General features: G+C 34.6%; 1 protein-coding gene across 1 annotated transcript in view; it reads right to left on the bottom strand.

The window, feature by feature from the left end:
• Positions 1 to 20,197, bottom strand: part of FAM83B (family with sequence similarity 83 member B) — a 98,353-nt gene that overhangs the window by 9,782 nt on the left and 68,374 nt on the right. Inside the window, exons 3-4 of the mRNA XM_032140716.1 lie at positions 9,031 to 9,195; positions 7,912 to 8,036 (exon numbers count right to left, since the gene is read on the bottom strand). Of these exons, the coding sequence (XP_031996607.1) occupies positions 7,912 to 8,036; positions 9,031 to 9,195 (290 nt within the window). The remainder of the gene's footprint in view (positions 1 to 7,911; positions 8,037 to 9,030; positions 9,196 to 20,197) is intronic.

The following is a 20,197-nucleotide window of genomic DNA, read 5'->3' as shown; positions in this document are numbered from 1 at the left end:
CAGTGCCCACTAAAATAAAATCTAGCTCAGCAATCTTGTGTACCTTATTTAGGACTGCATTCCCAGGGGCTAAGAATGGTGCTTGGCATACTGTGAACACTTAAAAACATTAGTTGTAAATAAACAAATGATAATATAAATGAATTATTAGTTTCAAAATCAAAGAAGACTAAAAGGCAAAGATGTTTATGTTGGTGGAAAACTTAAAAGGTTTACATTAAATCTGGATTATCATGCAGGTTTATTTCTTTTTCTTCCCTACACACTACTAAAAAGATAGCAAAGGGAAAAGGGAAGTAGCAAGTGAAAGTATTTAATAAATGTTTAGAATAGAGAAATCTGATGGAGAAGTGGTGGCTGACTTAGAGGAAGTTTGCATGAGGTGAGCAGCAACGAGAATAAGCCAGATGGGCCCAGTGGAATCTTTATGAATTCAACATAGGATCAAAAGGTACTACAAATGGTGGGTTGGAAAGGTCATGAAAATAGAGAAACAGGAAGATTGATTGAAAGTCCCATATAGAGCAGTTGGGCCTCCAGGTTCCCTACTCTTTCCTTTCCCATGAAGCACTCCTTCCTATCCCTTTCAGGAATCCTAAGGTTTACTTCAGCAGAAACCAATCCAGAGAAAGTCTGAACTCAGAAACTTTAAACAACCCACGACTGGGATAAAGGTGAGCTAAAACTGAGACTTATCAGACCCTCAGCTCTCTTCCCCATTCTGCTTCTAGAATATCTTCAGTTAGGATCATATTCTGACTGCATTCCAAATTCCATCTCCTTTGACAATCTTTTGGAGAATGAGATTATTCTCTGGAAACATTGAAAAACCCCAGATAAGTGATATTTATATTGATAGTCGGGGATTCTTCTGTCAAGTTGCCAGGTCCCCAGTCTATCACTCATCTGTAAACTCAAACGTTGATAAGCATTTCCCGCTCAGTTTCTAATCAGCTTTACAGTCCCTCATTCTTAAATATAAACACATAGCAAAAATTAACAGATGAATAAACAATGTTTCAAAGACAGCTTATAAAGCTTAAGTAAGAGCTTAGATGCAATCAGAGATCAAAACAAACTGGAAAATGGCACCTAGAAGAAACAGACACAAACTACAAATAAAAATACGTCCCAAAACACAAACACAAGGTCAGTAAAGTGGCAGATTAGAAAGTTACAGGCCCTACTTACCCCACAGAGACACTAAGTTAACAACAATATGTGAAACAGAAGACCTCTGTGAAACGCTAGCGACCAATTGAAAAGATAGAGCACCCAGAACATTATATTCCAGCCAAACAGGTTGGAAAACCTGTGATGTTTGGCAAGCTCATTCCAATTCCTCCCTCATATGGTATAGCATGAAGGAAACAGAGAGAAACTTTTCCCCCAGCCCCCAGATTGGGGGTCCTCCCTCAGGATGGAAACAAAAGAGTAGACTATGGATCATAATTCTGGCTTGTCTTCAGTGCAGCCCAAGAGACTGGCTTCTATCTTGCCTGAGTGCTGGTAGGATTGGAACCAGAGTTTAGAAATTAAAAATAGAGGTAAGCAGCATGTTAAACCTGCAGTTCCATGGGCAGACACCAAGGGAACAAGAGGTCAGAAAAGATTTGAAAGGTCCTAGAATCTGCGGCTGGGCTGAATGATAAAGGTCTTCCCCTGAACAAAGACAGTATATGAAGACTGGGAGAGGTGACTTATTATTTTTAAGATGTCTGAATACTAGCAAAAAATTACAAGGCATATGAAGAAGCAGGGAAACTCAGCCCAATCCTAAGAAATAAAATAAATCTCCAGAAACTGACCCTAAAGAATCACAGATCTGTGAGCTGCCTGATAAAATATTTAAAATAACTGTTATAAAAATGCTGAATGAGCTAAAAACAAACAAAAACTAACAAACAAAAACATCAACACCACACACACAGAGACAAGTAAACAAAATCAGGAAAATGACATACCAGTGGAATGAGAATATCAACAAAGATAAACCATAAAATAGAACTAAAAGGAAATTCTGGAACTGAAAAAATAAAATAACTGAATAATTCATTAGAAGGATTCAACAGCAGACTTGATCAGGCAGAAGAAACAATGAATAAACTTGAAGGCAGATCAAGGATATAATTGAGTCAGAGGAGCAAAATGAAAAAAAAAAGGAATGAAGAAAAGCAAAGATATACTAAAGAATTTATAGAACTACCAAGCAGATCAATATATGCATTATGAGAAGCTCAGAAAGAGGAGAGGCAAAGAAGTGGATAACTTATTTGAAGAAATAGTGGACAAAAACTTCCCAAGTCTGAGGAAAAAAAATTGACATACAAATTTTAAAGAACTCAAACTGGGATAAATTCAAAAAGAGTTACACCAAGACACATTATAATCAGACCTGTTTAAAGTCAAAGACAATGAGAGAGTCTTGAAAGCATCAAAAGAAAGGTGATTTGTCACATACAAGGGAGCTTCCATTAGACTATCAGTGACTTTCTCAGTAGAAAGTTTGCAGGCTACAATGAAACAGGAACATATAATCAAAGAGCTATACGAAAAACACTGAAAACACCAAGAATCCAGCAAAACTGTCCTTCAAAAGGAAGGAAAAATTAAGACTGTCCCAGATAAGTGAAATCTGAGGGAGTTCACTACTAGTAGATCTACTCTACACAAAATGCTAAAGTGAATCTTTTTAAGTTGAAATAAAACGATGGTAGAGAGCAACACAAAGCCTCATAAAAATACCATGTTCTCCAATAAAAGTAAATATGTAGACAAATGAAGTGACCTGTACTATTGCAGATGTGGTTCATAGAATTTAAATGTGAAAAATACAAAAAGTAACTTTAAATCTGTGTTCATTGCTATACAATATATAAATATGTAATTTGCGGCAACAATTATGTAAAGTGAGGAATAGAGCTATAAAGGTGTGGAGTTTTCATATGTGATTGAAGTTATCAGTTTAAAATAAAATGCTATAACTTTAAAATATTTATGTAAGGCCATGCATGGTGGTTCATGCCTGTAATCCCTGCACTTTGGGAGGTTGAGGTGGGTGGATCACCTGAGATCAGGAGTTCGAGACCAGCCTGGCTAACATGGTGAAACCCAGTTTCTACTAAAAATACAAAACATTAGCCAGGCGTGGTGGTGCACACCTGTAATCCCAGCTACTCAGGAGGCTGAGGCAAGAGAATTGCTTGAACCTGGGAGGCGGAGGTTGCAGTGAGCTGAGATCGTGCCATTGGATTCCAGCTTGGGCAACAAAAGTGAAACTCCGTCTCAAAAAAAAAAAAAAAAGTTTTATGTAATTCCAGTGATAACTGAAAAGAAGATATCTTTAGAATATACACAAAAGGAAATGAGATGATACTCAAAGCATATATGTGCAAAAAAAAAAAAAACAAAACACAAAAGACTGCAGTAAAAGAGGGAAAGAAGAACAAAGAAGTTACAAGACGTATGGAAAAAAAATGACAATAGTAAGTCCTTCTCCATCAGTAATTAGTTAAAAGGTAAATGAATTAAATTACCTCATTGAAAGACTTTAATTGACTGAATGGATTAAAAAAAAAACAGTATCCAAATATATGCTATCTTCAAGAGACTCACTTTTGATCTAAGGACATACATAAGCTAAAAGTAAGAGGATAAAAAAAGATACACCATGCAAATGGTAACCAAAAGAGAAAGCAGGAATTGCTGTAAAAATATCAGGAAAAACAGGCTTTAAATTAAAATAAAAAAACTTATAAGAGATAAAGAAGAGTATTATATGATAAAAAAGGGGTCAATTCACCAAGAAGATATAACAATTATAAGTATTTGTGCAGCAAACCTCAGAGCTCCTAAATATACAAACTTTAACAGAATTGAAAGGGAAAACAGACAGCAACACAGTATTAGTAGACTTCAATACTCCACTTTCAATAATGAATGCAATGAGACAGAAGATCAAAAGGAACACAGACAACTTGAACAAGAGTACAGACCAACAGCACCTAACAGACACATAAAGAACACTTGACAAAAGCAGAATATACATTCTTCTCAAGTACACATGGTACATTCTCCAAGACAGACCACATATTAGGCAAAACAAACCTCAACAAATTAAAGATTTAAATCATACAAAGTATCTTATCCTGGTTGCAACAGAACACAACTAGAAATCAATGGTACAAGGAAAATTGGAAAATTCACAGATATGTGGAAATTAAACAACACAGTTTTGAGTAGCCAATGAGTCAAAGAAGAACTCACAAAGGAAATTAGAAAATACCCTGAGACAAATGAATATAAAAACACAAGATATCAAAATTTATGAGATGTAGCAAAAGCACTCTTAAGAGGGACATTTATAGCTGTAAATACATATATTAAAAAAGCGAAAAGATCTCCTCTGACTTAATCATTACCTAGTCTGTGCATGTAATAAAATATGAAAAATATGACCTATACCATATGTACACATAATTTTATCAATGAAACATTTTTTTAAAATCTAAAAGATCTCACGCAACAACCTAACTTTATACCTCAAGAAACTAGAGAAAACAAAAACAAACTAATAGGGAAGAAAGGGAAATGCTGAAAGGTTCAAGAAAGAAAAAATGGCTGCGTGAAAAGAATGTGACTAATAATAATTGTTGAAACTCCTCAGCAGCAACTTTGATTATGGGGTAATACCTTACCAATTCGGAGGAAAAATGGTTCAACTTAGAGTTCCATCCCACATTAAGCCATAAATGACCTAGAATTATAAATTTTTTAACTGAAAAGTCCTTGGGCAATCTTGGGAGAAAAATGAAGACTTGGAAACAAAATGAGGAAATATGGGATTTAAGAAATCATGGATCAAATCACTTAGAAATATGAAAAATACCAGGCCCCCAGGTGTGCTTCCAATTTAAGGACCTGCTAGTTCAGATGGGATGTCATAGATGGTTGGTTGTAACTGAGCATTTGGGAAAGTCATTCATGTGCTGCAAAATCTGTGTGGTCAACTGGAGAAAAAAGTAGCAATAGATAAATAGAAAACAAAGACAATGAATAAAAACGAAACGGCCATTATTAACTTTGTTTCTAAAAAAGAAACATACATCACTCTATGGCTCATCAGTGATCCATTTTGACACAGTTTCAATAATGTAGACCTGGACTTCTCATTTAACCAAAAATTATGATAAAACTATAATGCAGACAAGAAGGAATAGTAGGTAGGAAATACAATTCTCCAAAAATAAAAAGCAAAGATAATATATGAAATTGGTAAATCAAAAAAGAATAGCATAATCATGTTATTTAAGGGATGAAATACATATCAGAAGAACGAACTAAAAGAATTGAGCAACTGCATCTGGAGAGCAGGACCAGAGTTGGCTAGAAATGGAAAACAAAAATCACTGTTTTGTACTGCACATATTTTAGTAATATTTGATTTTTTTTAAATGTGCAAATATTTTCATGGATAAAAAAGCTTGTAATCCCAGCACTTTGGGAGGCCGAGGCGGGCGGATCACAAGGTCAGGAGATCGAGACCACGGTGAAACCCTGTCTCTACTAAAAATACAAAAAAATTAGCCGGGCGTGGTGGCGGGCGCCTGTAGTCCCAGCTACTTGGAGAGGCTGAGGCAGGAGAATGGCGTGAACCTGGGAGGCGGAGCTTGCAGTGAGCCGAGATTGCGCCACTGCACTCCAGCCTGGGTGACAGAGCGAGACTCCATCTCAAGAAAAAAAAAAAAAAAAAAAAAAAACTCCCAGCTCCACTAAACACACACTGTCAGACATTAGTCGTGACTTAAAAATTCCAAGTTCCTGGCTGGGGGCTTAAAGTCCATTAAATGTAAATAGTAACAGTATGCTGGTTGTAGCATGGACCTCAACTGTGATGATTTTTATGTGTGGCTAAAAATGGAACCTGAGAGGTGCCAACTTCAGCCAATTTGTCTTTTGAAAGTAACTTTTATTGAGCTCATGAGATTAAAAATGAAAAAGCCTATAAAATTATCTCAGTTTGATTTATAGACAATGCTTTATTAAACATTCATCAATGTTAGTGTCATGTTAACTCCTCATGTTTTCCTGATAACATCATCACCATGTGAGTGAACTGTCACACAATGTGTAACTGTGGGAAATACGGATTCTGGGCCTCTGCAGGAATGGCAGGAGTTTAGAATCCAACGATATCCCATGGCAAAGAATACTGAATTAAAGAAGAAGGCATTTTCAACTTGCCTAAGAGGAAAACAATAGCAATACCAGAATATGAGGGACAAAGGCTGTTTTTAAACCAAAAGGAAATTTACTTTTAACCAAACTAGTTCATAACTAGTCTATCACATCTCGTTCGAATATTATTAGCAACAGGAAAGGTCTATGATAATGTCAGAAAAAATAAAAAGGACAATGATTACAACTATGAATTATTTAAAGAAATATATTTTAAATGAACTTGAGATAACACAGAGAATAGAGTGTTAGTTAAGAGTTCTGATGAGTCTTTTATAATCCATGGTCCTAGAAATTCCATAGTTACTATCATAAATAGTAACTTAAATTCTGCCTCTGGCTTCTGATATAGACAGAAAGATAGAGATATATAATTTTTTGGTCACTGCTGCTTGATTTTCCCCCACATTAATCGAAAGTAGCTCAGCTACAGTCACTGCAACACTAGCAACTATTAATATCTAGTGGCAGCAAAACAAAGCTGAGGTAAATTTACTGTCAAAGATAATCCTAAAACTTAAATAATAACCATAGAAACTATTAATTATGATGAGCTTAAATAACAATGATTCTACAAGTCAAGTGAACTCTCAATTTTAATTAGAAGTTCAATTAAAAACTCTCTAAAACCAAGTGGGTCTGGACAAATATATTCACATATAATGAGTCTTTAAAAGGACTCACTAATTTCAAGCACTAGTTGTATTTTCTGCTGTTGATATGTTTTCATTTGGAACTCCAAGCAGCATGTTTTTTTAAAAAGGTCCCGAGCTTAAAGAGAGAGTTAGCAAAAAGTAACAAATCAAGTCCTAAAATAATAGTTAACATTAGGGGTTTGGGATGCATGAACTCATTTAATCCTCACAACAATGACATGAGGCCGGTTCTATGATTCATTTTATAGCAGAGCAAACTAAAGTGCAACCAAATAAAGTAACTTGCTCAAGGCCACCATTTCAATGTGATACCTCCTTCTCATGGACTTTCTGTTACTAAGACAGGAGACAAAGGTTTCACCTTACACAGTCGTGTTCACATCCATAGCTCTTCTGGATTCTTCCCTCAGTCTTTAATAATGAATCTACCCTGCCTCAGTGACCTAGCAGTTCATGGGTATTTGCTGGTGCTTTTATCTGCCTATTTATGTAGCCTCACTATGTATCTGATTCAGGAATGAAGCCAGGGGATTTATTTACAAGAGAATATTAGGGCAGTGCTTACACTCTTGAGCCAGCCTCACCTGGACTGGGCTGCCAGTTCTACTTTGATCAGATTCTTAAGAATACAAATTAAGAAAAATCCATTTACCAGATTATTTAAAGTGGTAAATAGCTTCTGTTTTTACAAATGATTCTAACTAAATCCATACTATGTAATGTTTCCATAAAGAGCAAAACCACTTTTAGTACCATAGAGCTATAGGGAACCTTAGATATTGGTCAATGTCTTCATGTTCTGGATGAACAATCTGAAGTTATATGATTTGCATAAGATCTTAATGCTCTTTAGTAGCAGACTCATAACTCAAACCTGGGTCTCTAATCTCCCATGCAATTGTTCTCTCTTTTTTTTTTTTTTACTTTTAAGAAAGAGCTTAACTGATTAAATTAAAATTTGAAACTAATAAATCATCTAAATGATTGATAACACTGAAGTTAAACACAATGATCTTACCTGTAAGAACCGTACATCACTTTCTGGCAGTCAACTAATAAAAATTTCTGTTCCATTTTTCCATGGAATTTTGCCCCTGTTTTTGAAAGATAATCTTGGCCTTTTACTGTTCGCACTCGAATATTCTAGAATTATATGTAAATAAAAAGCAGACATTATGGCTAGGAAAAGAATATTTTGAAAACCAAAATCCATATCATGATAGAATCTTAATATAAAAGAATTTACTTGAGATAATTAAAAAAAAAACTCCCAAATATTAAATCCTTAATGAAAGTAATCATTTAAAATATACATTTCAACATAGCTTAAATAGGAGATTTCACTTTACATTTACACAGAATGGCATCAAAATTCACTCAGCCTCTGACTATAAAAAACCCTTTTGGGTTATAATGCCTTGATGATAAATTAACTAAAATTAAAATTAACCTTCCTTTTAAAAAGTCAAAAGTAACAGAAAATACTGATTTTGATAAGCAATACGTGAAATGATTCTGTTAAGCAATACATGCTGAACCATAGAAGCACCTGAGTCACTGGTTTCAAAGCTGTGCATGCAAAACTGATGTATTAAATATTAATCAGTAAAAGCACAACATAAGACCCTCATGAAGGCCGGGCACGGTGGCTCACGTCTGTAATCCCAGCACTTTGCGAGGCCGAGGTGGGTGGATCACGAGGTCAGGAGTTCAAGACCAGCCTGGCCAAGATGGTGAAACCCCGTCTCTACTAAAAATGCAAAAAAAAAATTAGCTGGGCATGGTAGCAGGCACCTGTAATCCCAGCCACTCGAGAGGCTGAGGCAGGAGAATTGCTTGACCCGGGAGGCGGAGGTAGCAGTGAGCTGAGAATGCACCACTGCACTCCAGTCTGGGAGGCAGAGCAAGACTCCGTCTCAAAAACAAACAAACAAGCACTCTTATGAAGATGTGCTTTCAGTCACATTCTAAAAAGTACAGGGGACCTTTCTGTGATCAGTCATTCCATAACCTTAAATACGTATACTGTTTTCCTTTTAAGTTTTATATTCACCTACCTTAAGATGCCTTACATTTGACTGAGTTGGAAATGACACATAAAATACTTGAGGAAAAAAAAAAAAAACAGAATTCTTACCCTGAGACGCTGAACTGAACAACCTTGTTTCTCAGTCATATTTAGAAAATGATTAAAATTGGACTCATCAAGCAGAATGTAAACAGATACTCCTCGAGTTGATGCCTCAACTATTTCTTTGAAAATGTCCACATCTGTAAATATATCCATCACTAAAGCAATGACCTGTTAAAGATAAGAATATGAAACAATTTTAGATCCTTGATAGAGAAAGATTTAAGAAATTGCTTACTTTCAGTAAAGGTCAGATAAAATTTTAAAAATTAAATACATATATGTATGTATATACAAATATTCATTTCATTTTCTAAAACAGAAGATAAACCATATTAAAATAAGCAAATAACTATATGCAGATTTGTAACACTAAGTCATTTTCGTATTAGCTTTAATTTAAAGGAAATCTGCATTTCAGTAGGATTTTGAAAAATGGGCGAATTCATATCATGGATTTCAAGATTGCCTGTAAGGCAGACAAATAGGACAAGGTGGAAACCAGTGTTATAATTTTTCTAAGAGACATTTCCAGGGGAAAGTAGGATTTTTTTGAACCAGTTGTTAAGAATAAAGGTCTTGGGGAACTGAGACAGAGAAAAAAATATTCTAGAAATAGAAATATACCTAGGAAAGGATGAAAGATGGAGGAGTATAAGATGACTTGAAGACCAAAAAAATTAAATATACAGTTGTTCCTCAGTTTACTGGGAATGGTTCCAGGACTTCTGCATATACCAAAATCTGCACATACTCAAGTCACAGTCCGCCCTGAAGAACCCACGTATATGGAAAGCAGGACCTCCATATATGTGAGTTTCACACCCCTTAAATACTGGAGTATCTTATCCATGTTTGGTTGAAAAAAATCTGCAAAAAGTGGATTGAAGCAGTTCACACGCATGTTGTTTAAGGGCCAGCTGTACTTGCCTAAAATTAGTTTAGCAGATAAAATAAGCAAAAGAAAAAAGTGAATTAAAAAGGTGATATAATTGAGAAGGAAATGCCCTAAAGAACAGGTCCCTAAGATGTAGAGTCTGTGTTGATTGTTGGAATGAAAGTAAAATAATGCTAGAAGTAGGGGAAAAATCATTTAAGTGGTTGTCCACCTTCTATGTGCCAGGCATATTTATTGACCACCTACTATGGGCCATGCAAGAAGAACAAAATCCTGCCCTTGTGAAGCTTACATTCTAGCAGGGGAAGACATAATAAGTAATAAAGATAATAAATAAGTCAATTATGTAACAAGCTATAGGTTTTTTGGAAAATAAAAAGAGCAGAATAGGGGATCATGGGTTCCTGGAAATTCAGGAGGAGTTTGGGGGTTTCGAGGAAGGTCTCTCTGAAACAGCGTCCTTTGAATAGAATTTAAAGGAAATGACATTATCCACATTGATATCTTCAGGAAGACTGTTGCAGGCAGAGGAAACCAGCAACTCTGCTCTGGCAATCCAAAAAACAGAAAGGAGATAGCAAGAATGAAATGAGAATGGGAGAGTTATCACAATGTCTTAAAGTCATTAAAAGCCTTCAGTATTTTTTTTTTTTTTTTTTCTGAATAAGACTGTAAGCTATTAAAGGGCTTTGAGTTGAAGTAATGAAATGATCTGGTTATGTTTTGAAAGGATTGTTCTGGCTACTGTGTTAAGAATAGGCTTTAAAAAACGTAGCAAGAATGGAAACATGGAGGCCAGTTAGAACTACTGGTGCAAGTGAAGTGGGAGGTGATGATGTGTAGGACCAGGATGGTAGTGTCAGGGATGAAAAGAGATAACCAGATACTGGATATCTTTGAGTCCTAAGGTCTTGTGGATGGATTGACTGTAAGGTATGAGAGAAAAGGGAGAAAAAATGAAGAAGACCAAGGATCAAGCCCTGGGACCCTCCAAGTTAAGAAGTCTAATACCAGAAAAATTCCCAGCAAAGGAGACTGAGGAAACAAAGGGCAGGTGGAATCCTGAACACCAATAAAGACAGTGCATTTGTAAGAAGGAAGGTGAACTTGAGAGGTTCAAATCCTACTGCCAGGCGAAGAAGAGTTTTAGTGGAGAAGGAACAGCAAAAGCCTCAGTGGAAGGCATTTAAGAGAGAATCGGGGCAGATACTAGATACAGAAGACACAGAAAACTATTTTTGTGTAATTTGGCTACAATAGGAAGCAGAGAAATTAAGCAGTAGGTGGAGGTTAGAGCTGAATCAAAAGAAGTTGTACTTTTTATTTTTTAAGTGACATAAAATTGTGTGTAATCATCATGTACAACATGATGTTAAGATAGAGACTCAATCTAGGTGTCCATCAACAGATGCACAAAGAAAATGTGGTGTGTGTGTATAAATGAATACTGTTTGACCATAAAAAGAATCCTATTTGTTACAACATGAATGACCCTGGAGGGCATTATTTTAAGTGAAATAAGGCCAACACAGAAAGACAAATACTGAGTGATGTCACTCATATGTAGAATCTAAAAATATTTTATAGTGAGAGAAATAACGGTATGTCTTTATGCTAATGAAATGCTACAGTAAAGGGTAAAATTAATAGTGCAAGAGAAGGTGGGAGGTGAGGTGGAGAAGGGGAGAATTTCTGGAACAATGTCTTTTAGTGGGCAATAAGGTATAGAGTCTAGTGCAAAAGTTAAAAAAAAAGAGAGAAAAAAGAAAATTATAGCACAGAGAGTAAAGACCAGTAACTGGTCACCTATTATATGAAGCCAGAGGGCCAAGTATAAAGGTGCAGATGCTGGTGGGGGAGACAGTGTGGCAGTGGTGCTGTGGATGTTCTCTTCTGAGTTCTTTGATTTTCTCAGTATAGTGGGAAGTAAGGTCTTCAACTCAGAGTGAAGATTCCAGAAGACATTTTAAAGATCTGAGGAAAAGGGTACTATGTAGTCATCTAGGAGACTAGAAAATAAAATAAACTAAGGAAATATAATATGGTTGATGGTTAGCTTTAAGACTCACCAGGTTATAAATTTAATATGGGACCAGTCAATGTGGTTGTGAGTTATTCTTCAACCCCGTTTGGTGGCAAGCCTCTAGGAATGGAGTAGGCAGAGTTTGAGTTAGCCATGGCTGTGGTTCTGCCATGAGTGTATAACAAATTGAAAAAGGGCAGGGAGATCGAAGGTGTATATAATACGGAGTGGCTGAAATGATTGATCATGGGCTTTAAGTTTGATATAGAAAGGAGAGAAGATGTCATGAATGTGAGAGGCAGTGAAATGAAGGTAGGATAAATGAATTTTAGATCCTGCTGGCATTAAAGAACATTAGATATCAAGGATTATTATTAAAGATTGAATATATATCTTACCTTTAAAATATACATGCTAATATAGTTACAGATGAAAACATCACGCCTTATATTTACTTCCCATTATAATGGATGAAAAAAATGGCCGTGAATGATAATTGTTGAAGCTAGTTGGTTGTACATAAGGGCTCCATATACTATTCTTCCTACTTTTGAAACTTTTTATAACATAAAAATTAAAAAATTAAAAAGACAAGAATATGTTTTACTAGCAGATACTAGAGATAGTAAGCCAAAAATAGAAGGAGAGGCGGTAGTCAGATGAATAGTGTTGAAAAGAGTGACAGAGACCAGAAAACAAAAATTGTAAAGAAATGAGGGGGAATGGCATGACCTGAGGATAGGCGAATGGCAATATACAGCATAATGTAGCGGATACATTGTGAATACGTTAGAAGATGAGCAAAGTTATGGATAATATATGAAATAATTTTTATTTACTCTAATTACAGTGTTTAAACAAAATACTGGACCATGCTCAAATTTTATCTGTGATGACATCCTTCAAACTACTTGTGAAACATACTCCAATCAGATTTTCTCTAGAAAGAACAATTTCAATCATTCCAGTAGCTTCCCACAATCTTTTTATTTATAAATGGTATGAGGAGCCAGATGAAGGCAGAAACCAGTGATAACAGTCTCATCCATGTTTGAGAATACTTTTCATAATGTCAAATATACAAAAAGTCTTAAAACCATACCCAAAATTATTAATTTAATGCATTAGCTATGCATTAATGAGGAGTGTAATGATATATACTCATTAAAAATTTTAAAGTACATATTATATATTTATTTTATAAAATAACTTTTAAAAACATATGTCTGGTGCAGTCCAGCACTAATTTTTTTAACCAGAATTTTCTGAATACAGAAACAGTATTGTACAACATGATATTCTTTAATTAGCATATCTAAAAATTTATTTTTAATTTGCCAGATAGTCTCCATGTAACACATTACTTTAGACTTTGGAAGTGAACAAAAACACATTACTAGGATACATGAAGGGTTTTATTTGCAAAAAGTAATTGAAGTCACTCAGCCAATGGATGTTTCTGTCACACTAAATGCAGAACAAATGACAGTCTTTCTTGCATGACAAAATAATACGCTGGATCAGCATCCAGAAGACTAGATTACACATCTCTGACGAGCTTATCTGATGTCAACCAAGCCAGGCTGCTTTTCAGGGCTTCTGTTTCTTTGTACTCTCACTTGATGTGTGGAAAAATTACATGAAATCTACAGTAACTTCTAGCTATGCTGCAAAAGGCCAAATAAAATGTAACTTTTTTTAAAAAAATGATGGGCTACATTCCTGGGAAAGAATAATAATTAGAAATGAGGTATGCCAAATCTGATCTGAAATTATTACATGCTTGGTTAGTTATCAAAATTACAGTGTTGCACACATGACCACATGGCTATATATAATTGAAGAAAAATTATATGCCTGATTAGTATAAGGCTTTTCAAAAGGTACATCAATCAATTATATTAATACAGAAACCAGTTCTATTAATTGGTATTCATTAAACTACCATGACGTTATATATTTCTTAAATTATTTACTTGCTTCTTCATTAATTCTTGTCAGGAATTCACAATTCTTGCATTATAATCCAAAAAGGTAAATAAATAAATGCATTCATCGGAAACATGAGACTTAGAAAACTTTCAGAATGCTATCCCAGGTCATTTTTAAGATTTGAGTAAAACTTCACTTCTTTTAATATTAACGGTCTCCGAGGACCTGACCCAAGACATTCGTCTTCACTTATCTTTCTTACAGTACTATATTTTCCCGAAGCGACCCAGACCCCGGAGGACACCCACAGTATATATTACATATATAGTCAATGAGTATTTTGATAAGTTCATATTCATTACAAAATTTAAGGCCATTCAGGAAAGTACACAATCAAGTGTTAAGTAATACATGGGAATGGTAATTCAGAGAAAGAAAAAACAATAATCTATATGTACGTGGTTGTAAAGGTGGGTATACAGTAGAATGAAGTAGACAACATGGCTTCATGGATAAGCAGTAAATAATGAGTAAAACTATTTTTAGCCATCCAAGGTGAAAGGCTAGTACTGCAAAGATACAGAGGCAAAGGTAAAAAAGAAGATGAGGGTAATATTCTAACAAATGTTTATTGAATTAACATAAAGTTAAATACAAAGATCATTATGCTCACAAGTAAGGAATTAAATTTATTTTAATTTATGTTAAAATGTTAGGATTTATACAGATTATGAAAGATCTTGAAAATATGATTCATTATTACATTTGGTCTGGAGACCAATATAAGTGCTAGAAAAGAGAATATCTAGTCAAAACAGCGTGCTGGGAAAATGTGTCTGATAGTAATACGCATACTGAAAATATCTAAGTTCTACTGAGTCATACAATTGCATAAGATTGTGAAGCCTTCTGTAGGATTTTTATTGTAATTTAATAAATGCACCAAATAACCAAAAAGTGTGGTAGAAACCAGTGATAAGAAAAGTGAAAATAAATGAAAATAAATGACAGATTTCATAGAAAATATTCATTACAGTGTTGACATTGAAAACTTGCATTTCCTTACAAATATGCTTCACTGTTTCCAATATTGCATGTTGAACCCTACATTGTTTTTCCCTTTGAAGTCTATTATAATACAGAGCTATTAGCAATATGCTTTTGTATGACCTAGATACTTAATGAAATATAGGTGTACCTTGGGTTAATGTTCTTTAGTCACACAACTGTCATTATCACCCTCACAATTGAATATTATTCAGACTTCTTTTGTAATTGCCTAAATAGAGACAGGAGGATTTACTTTTTTCAACAGAAGAAAAAGTCATATGAAGTTCTAATTTTGAAAAAAACAGATTAATGGAGCTCTACAATAACATTATAACAAAATTCAACACAATTGAAAAACTTTAAGAATTAAATAACAGAAATAAAGGGATATGATCACTTAAGGGACATATATTTCCAAGTCTGTAAACCCTGTCAAAAGCAATCTGCTAAATAATTTCAGAAAAAAAAAAATGAGGCTGATATAAAGAAGTACCTTTGGCCCAAATCCTTCTATAGCCTAAGTAAGACTATCCATTTTGCATGAAATTTATATATAATATACTGTGTGCACTACAGTATTGCTTAGTAACTTACAGCTTTACATTATGGACATATTAATAATTTCTCAGAATTTAAGAATCTATCCTAACTGCTATATCTATATATCTACTGGTTTGGTCTGCCATAAATTAAGTGATTCTGGGAAAGTCACTGAAATGACTTTGAGTCTCACACACCTCTAAATATAATAAACAAATAAACCAGAGAATATCTTGCATGTACCAGGTTCCAAAAGTCTATGTTTTCAATAACCATTCATTCACTCCATATTATGATGGATAAAATAATATAAATAGATATAGACTTCAAGCACTATCATAAAAGAGTATTACAGAGTTTCATTTATATATATTAAAACATGAGAACTGAGTCACACTAGACATCTTGGCAACTTATTATTCAAAGTTGATTGATATATTACTAGGGGGATACAAACAAGACTTGATACCTATAATCCTAATTATCTAGACTTTGTAAATAATGAGATCTCACTAGTTTTTAGCAATTGGATTAAAAGGTACATTGTACATAGCTTGCTCGGTGAAAGCAGGGGAAAAATCTAGATTATTGTAATAAAAGTCAATTGGAAATGTAAAGGGCATGTTTGGGTTCTGTTATGGCAAAATTAATTTATAAAATGAATACTAGTGTATGGCAACTCAGAAGGGAATCTGCATACATTCTTTTCCACATTATTTGCATCATATCATAGAACTGAAAATACTTAATATCACAAAAATAAATCACGTTTTTACCTTTGTCGAGTTTAAGGAAATCTTTATATCAGCTCTGTGCAAGTAGGCATCTTTGATATTTAAAGTAACTTTTGCTCTAATAAGGAAACCTACAAGGAACTGGGAGGAATAAAGAATGAGGAGTAGGCCTAAAAGAAACTGCAAAGACGAGCCATGGTTTTTTTACTGATTTCAACAATTCAATAATCTTTCATGTTCTAACTTCCTCAGTACTTCCTGAAAAGTTACTTTTTTTGAAACTTGGTCTGGTAAGTGTCCCACGCATGTGCCCTCAAAGCCAAGATGTTGGAGGGTCAGGACAGAGTAATTAGTGGTGGAAAAATGAGCTCAAGACCCCTCAAGCCTCTCCTATATTAGAATAATCTAGCTCTGTGATCACACAAACAATGCACCTTACAAAGCATAAGAGGAAGCTCTGTGGGCAGTTACACCATTTGAGGGGATGCTGGAAGACAGGAGGCAATGCCAAAGCATATTTAGTTCAACCAGAAAACAATTAAAATGCCCCCAACTTTGTGCACAATCTAACTCTCAGTATGTCAGAAGGATGTTGATATCGTTTGACTGTGTCTCCATCCAAATCTCAGCTTGAATTGTAGTTCACATAATCCCCATGTGTTGTGGGAGGGACCTGGTTCGAGGTAATTGAATTGTGGGGGTGGTTACCTCCATGCTGTTCTTGTGGTAGTGAATGAGTTCTCCCAAGATCTGATGGCTTTATAAGAGGCTTTCCCCCAGTTCACTCTGCACTTCTCCTAGTTGCTGCCATGTGAAGGGGACGTATTTTCTTTCCCTTCTGCCATGATTATAAGCTTCCTGAGGCATCTCCAGCCCTGCAGAACTGTGAGTTAATTAAACCTCTTTCCTTTATAAATTACCCAGTCTGGGGTATTTCTTCATAGCAGTGTGAGAATGGACTAGTACAAATGTTCTTTAAAATAAAGATGTGTGCTGTACTACCACAGAGTTAGAAATCCCAGTGTTTTCTGACTTGCTGCTATTGAAGAATCAGGGCCAGTTTTAGTAAATTCTGACAATATTTGTAAAAATGTGAGGAGAAATATATTTGAAATTAATAATAGACTTTACTAAGAAACTATGAAGCATTCATAATTTTTCAAAGTGTATGTTATAGTATTCTAATACTTCATTACCATAGAATCACTTCATTAGGAATGAGTATCAAAATATAATACGTATATATGACTTTTTTCCTTCATTCTCAATTTTATTATTAAAATTGTCAAACCTACAGAAAAGTTGAAGGAATAATAAGAGTATCTATAACCCATCACCAATATTTTTAAATGTTAAAATTCTGTCATATTTAGTTTTATGGGTATTTATTAAGTGATATGGGATCAAAATTCAGAGTAAAAACAGATACATCTGATATGGCTATATTTTTTAACAAGAGTTAGAGGGCTTTGGGTGGATATATAAGGCAACTTGCTAAAACAGAAGAATTTTTTATGAGACTTTATAAGCCATGCACTAAAAGTAATAAACATTTTTCTACTTAATTTCTTAATAGCTTACTATTAATTTTTCAATTTTGCACTATAACCGAATGTATAATTGGTCATTTTCACTGGTGCTATTTAAAAGAAAACTTATTATGGAGAAAATGAGTATTATAATAACTGTTATTTCAGATTATTAATTTGAACCAAGAAAAGCTACTCAAAATTCTGACCAAGAAGGTAAAAATTCTGAACAAGAAGGCAAAAGGTAGATCATATATTTTTTAATTTTTCTCTGGCTTTTTTATTTTCACCAATCACGAATATAGGCATGCATTAAAGTGAGAAATGATTAAATTATTAATTTAATTATATAAAGAAGACATTGGGAAGGGAATATTTAAAAGTGGAAATTTTTAAGAAATCACTTTAGAGTTAAGTGAAAACTTTAGTTGTAAATAAAACCTCTGGGTTAGACTAAAACATATCTGATCTTTCTAAACACGTGTATTGTAATTATTGAGTTAGTTAGATCTTTCCATAATTAACCACACAGCTTCAGAGTATTTACTCTGTTATACCTAGTTTCTAAGGTAGTTATAACTGATATATTTCAGGTATTCAATAAATTTTTGTTGGGATGCAGTGTCTACATGGCACCTGTTCTCAAAGAGTACACAGTATTGAGAGACTCATTCATAGAACTATAAATCATTGTGACATTTGCCATAAAATGTACATAACACAGTAGAGCAAACTACTGTAAGGGAATAATTGTTTGTGACTAAGAATTATGTGTCATCAGTACCTAGAGCCTACAGTGAGTGAGGCATCCCTGTGGATCTCGTTTAATAAGGGAAATGAGACTGTCTTCTAATAATCAAATGTCAACAAATGAAAGCACTGGCATTCAAAGTCCCTTAGCAGAGAGCAAGGTCTGCAAGATGTAATAATAGCCAGATGAAAGATAGCAACATAACATATAAAAGTAGACATTTCAGTAGAAAAATGTAGAAGTTGGTTGGTAAATCATGCAAATAGAGTCAAAGAGACAAATACTGCCCACATTCATCTGTGTACTATCCAGAAGAGAGGAGGGGTATGGAAAGGCATGAACTTGATCTTTCTATAATATTGGCTAGGTATATTTGGTTTAGTAATGGCATCTGAGCCAGATGCATTTTAAATATCCTATTAGCTCCTCTTGTTCTGATTTTATAGCCTTCAAATATATTAGGACTTAGTGTGTATATTGCCACAAAGAGAGATTGAGCCAGTTGGAAAACACAAATATGCTAGGATATTGAGCACTTACAATTGGCACTGTAAAATGAAATTATTTTGTCAGACATCCGCGTTCCAAGCTTAGTCAATATGAGTTTGTGAATCTGGCTTTTAAGTCTTAAGTGTAAGGTTCAGAATCTAGATTTTGGCAAAGTGACTAAAGAAAAAGAAATTTCTCCCTGAGACCTCTTGGTAGGTAACTTTTTCTCAGTAATGTAATTATCCATGGTCCTGAGATAGCTATTATCTTATTTTGTACTTTAGTGATATAAAAGGGTGTCTTTACAAAAAAAGAAGTGAAAGGCACTGCAGGCAGAAAGAGAAAGAGGGAGGACAGAGTAGAAAACCCTCTGTGTAAGGAAAATTGTAAAATAGTGCATGAATAGTGCATGAAGAGGAGTTTGGGGAATAGGAGCAGAAGCTTTACGAAGGTTCAGTGGCAAAGCAGCACTACAGCAGAAACAGCTAGAGGCCCAGTTTTGTTGGGAAATGGACTTCTATTAAGAAAGAGATGGCGATAAAGCTAGAAAGATTGTAATGGTAAATTTGGCCAATTGCGGAGGGAAGCCCTTGAATGCTAGGCTCACTATGGATTCTACAAGGCACAAGAGTGAACCATTCATAAGTTTATAGTCAAAGAATTACATGATTAAAACAATACCTGAGAAAATTAACGTGTTTGAATACACAGGATGAGTTAGAAATGTGAGTTTCTACCAGTAGGTAGAAGAGTTAGGGGGTTTCAGTCCTAATCTAGCATGAGATGCGAACGTGGATGGTGAAAGCAGGAATAAAATGGTTGTAGGTAAAGTTGTAAAGGATGATGTGACAAGACTCATTGGCTAATTGCTTCTAATGGATAACAGAGAAAGGACAGACAGAAATCTCTAGGGTGTAGAGACCTAAATTACATGGAGAATCACTGTAGCATTATAAGAAAACTTAAAATTCAGAAGTAGTATTTCATTTTTGTGTATAAAGAAAGCCATCAGACTAAGTCAAAACAATATGATTAAAAGTTGTGTTACTTTTTAATCTACCTACCATTCATCCGTCTATCCATCCACACATCCACTCATCTATCTATGCTTTTTTTTAACTACAAAACTCGAGAATTTTTATGCATAAAATTTTATGCATAAAAAAGTTGGGTGAACATCAAAAGAATAAAATGGGAAAGAGGTGATTTGCTTGATGATAGAAGATA

This window comes from Hylobates moloch, unplaced genomic scaffold, assembly GCF_009828535.3.
Source record: "Hylobates moloch isolate HMO894 unplaced genomic scaffold, HMol_V3 SCAFFOLD_20, whole genome shotgun sequence".
NCBI classification, from domain to species: Eukaryota; Metazoa; Chordata; class Mammalia; order Primates; family Hylobatidae; genus Hylobates; species Hylobates moloch.
The sequence above is the reverse complement of the archived record's forward strand: the minus strand, read 5'-3'. Positions and strand labels throughout refer to the sequence as shown.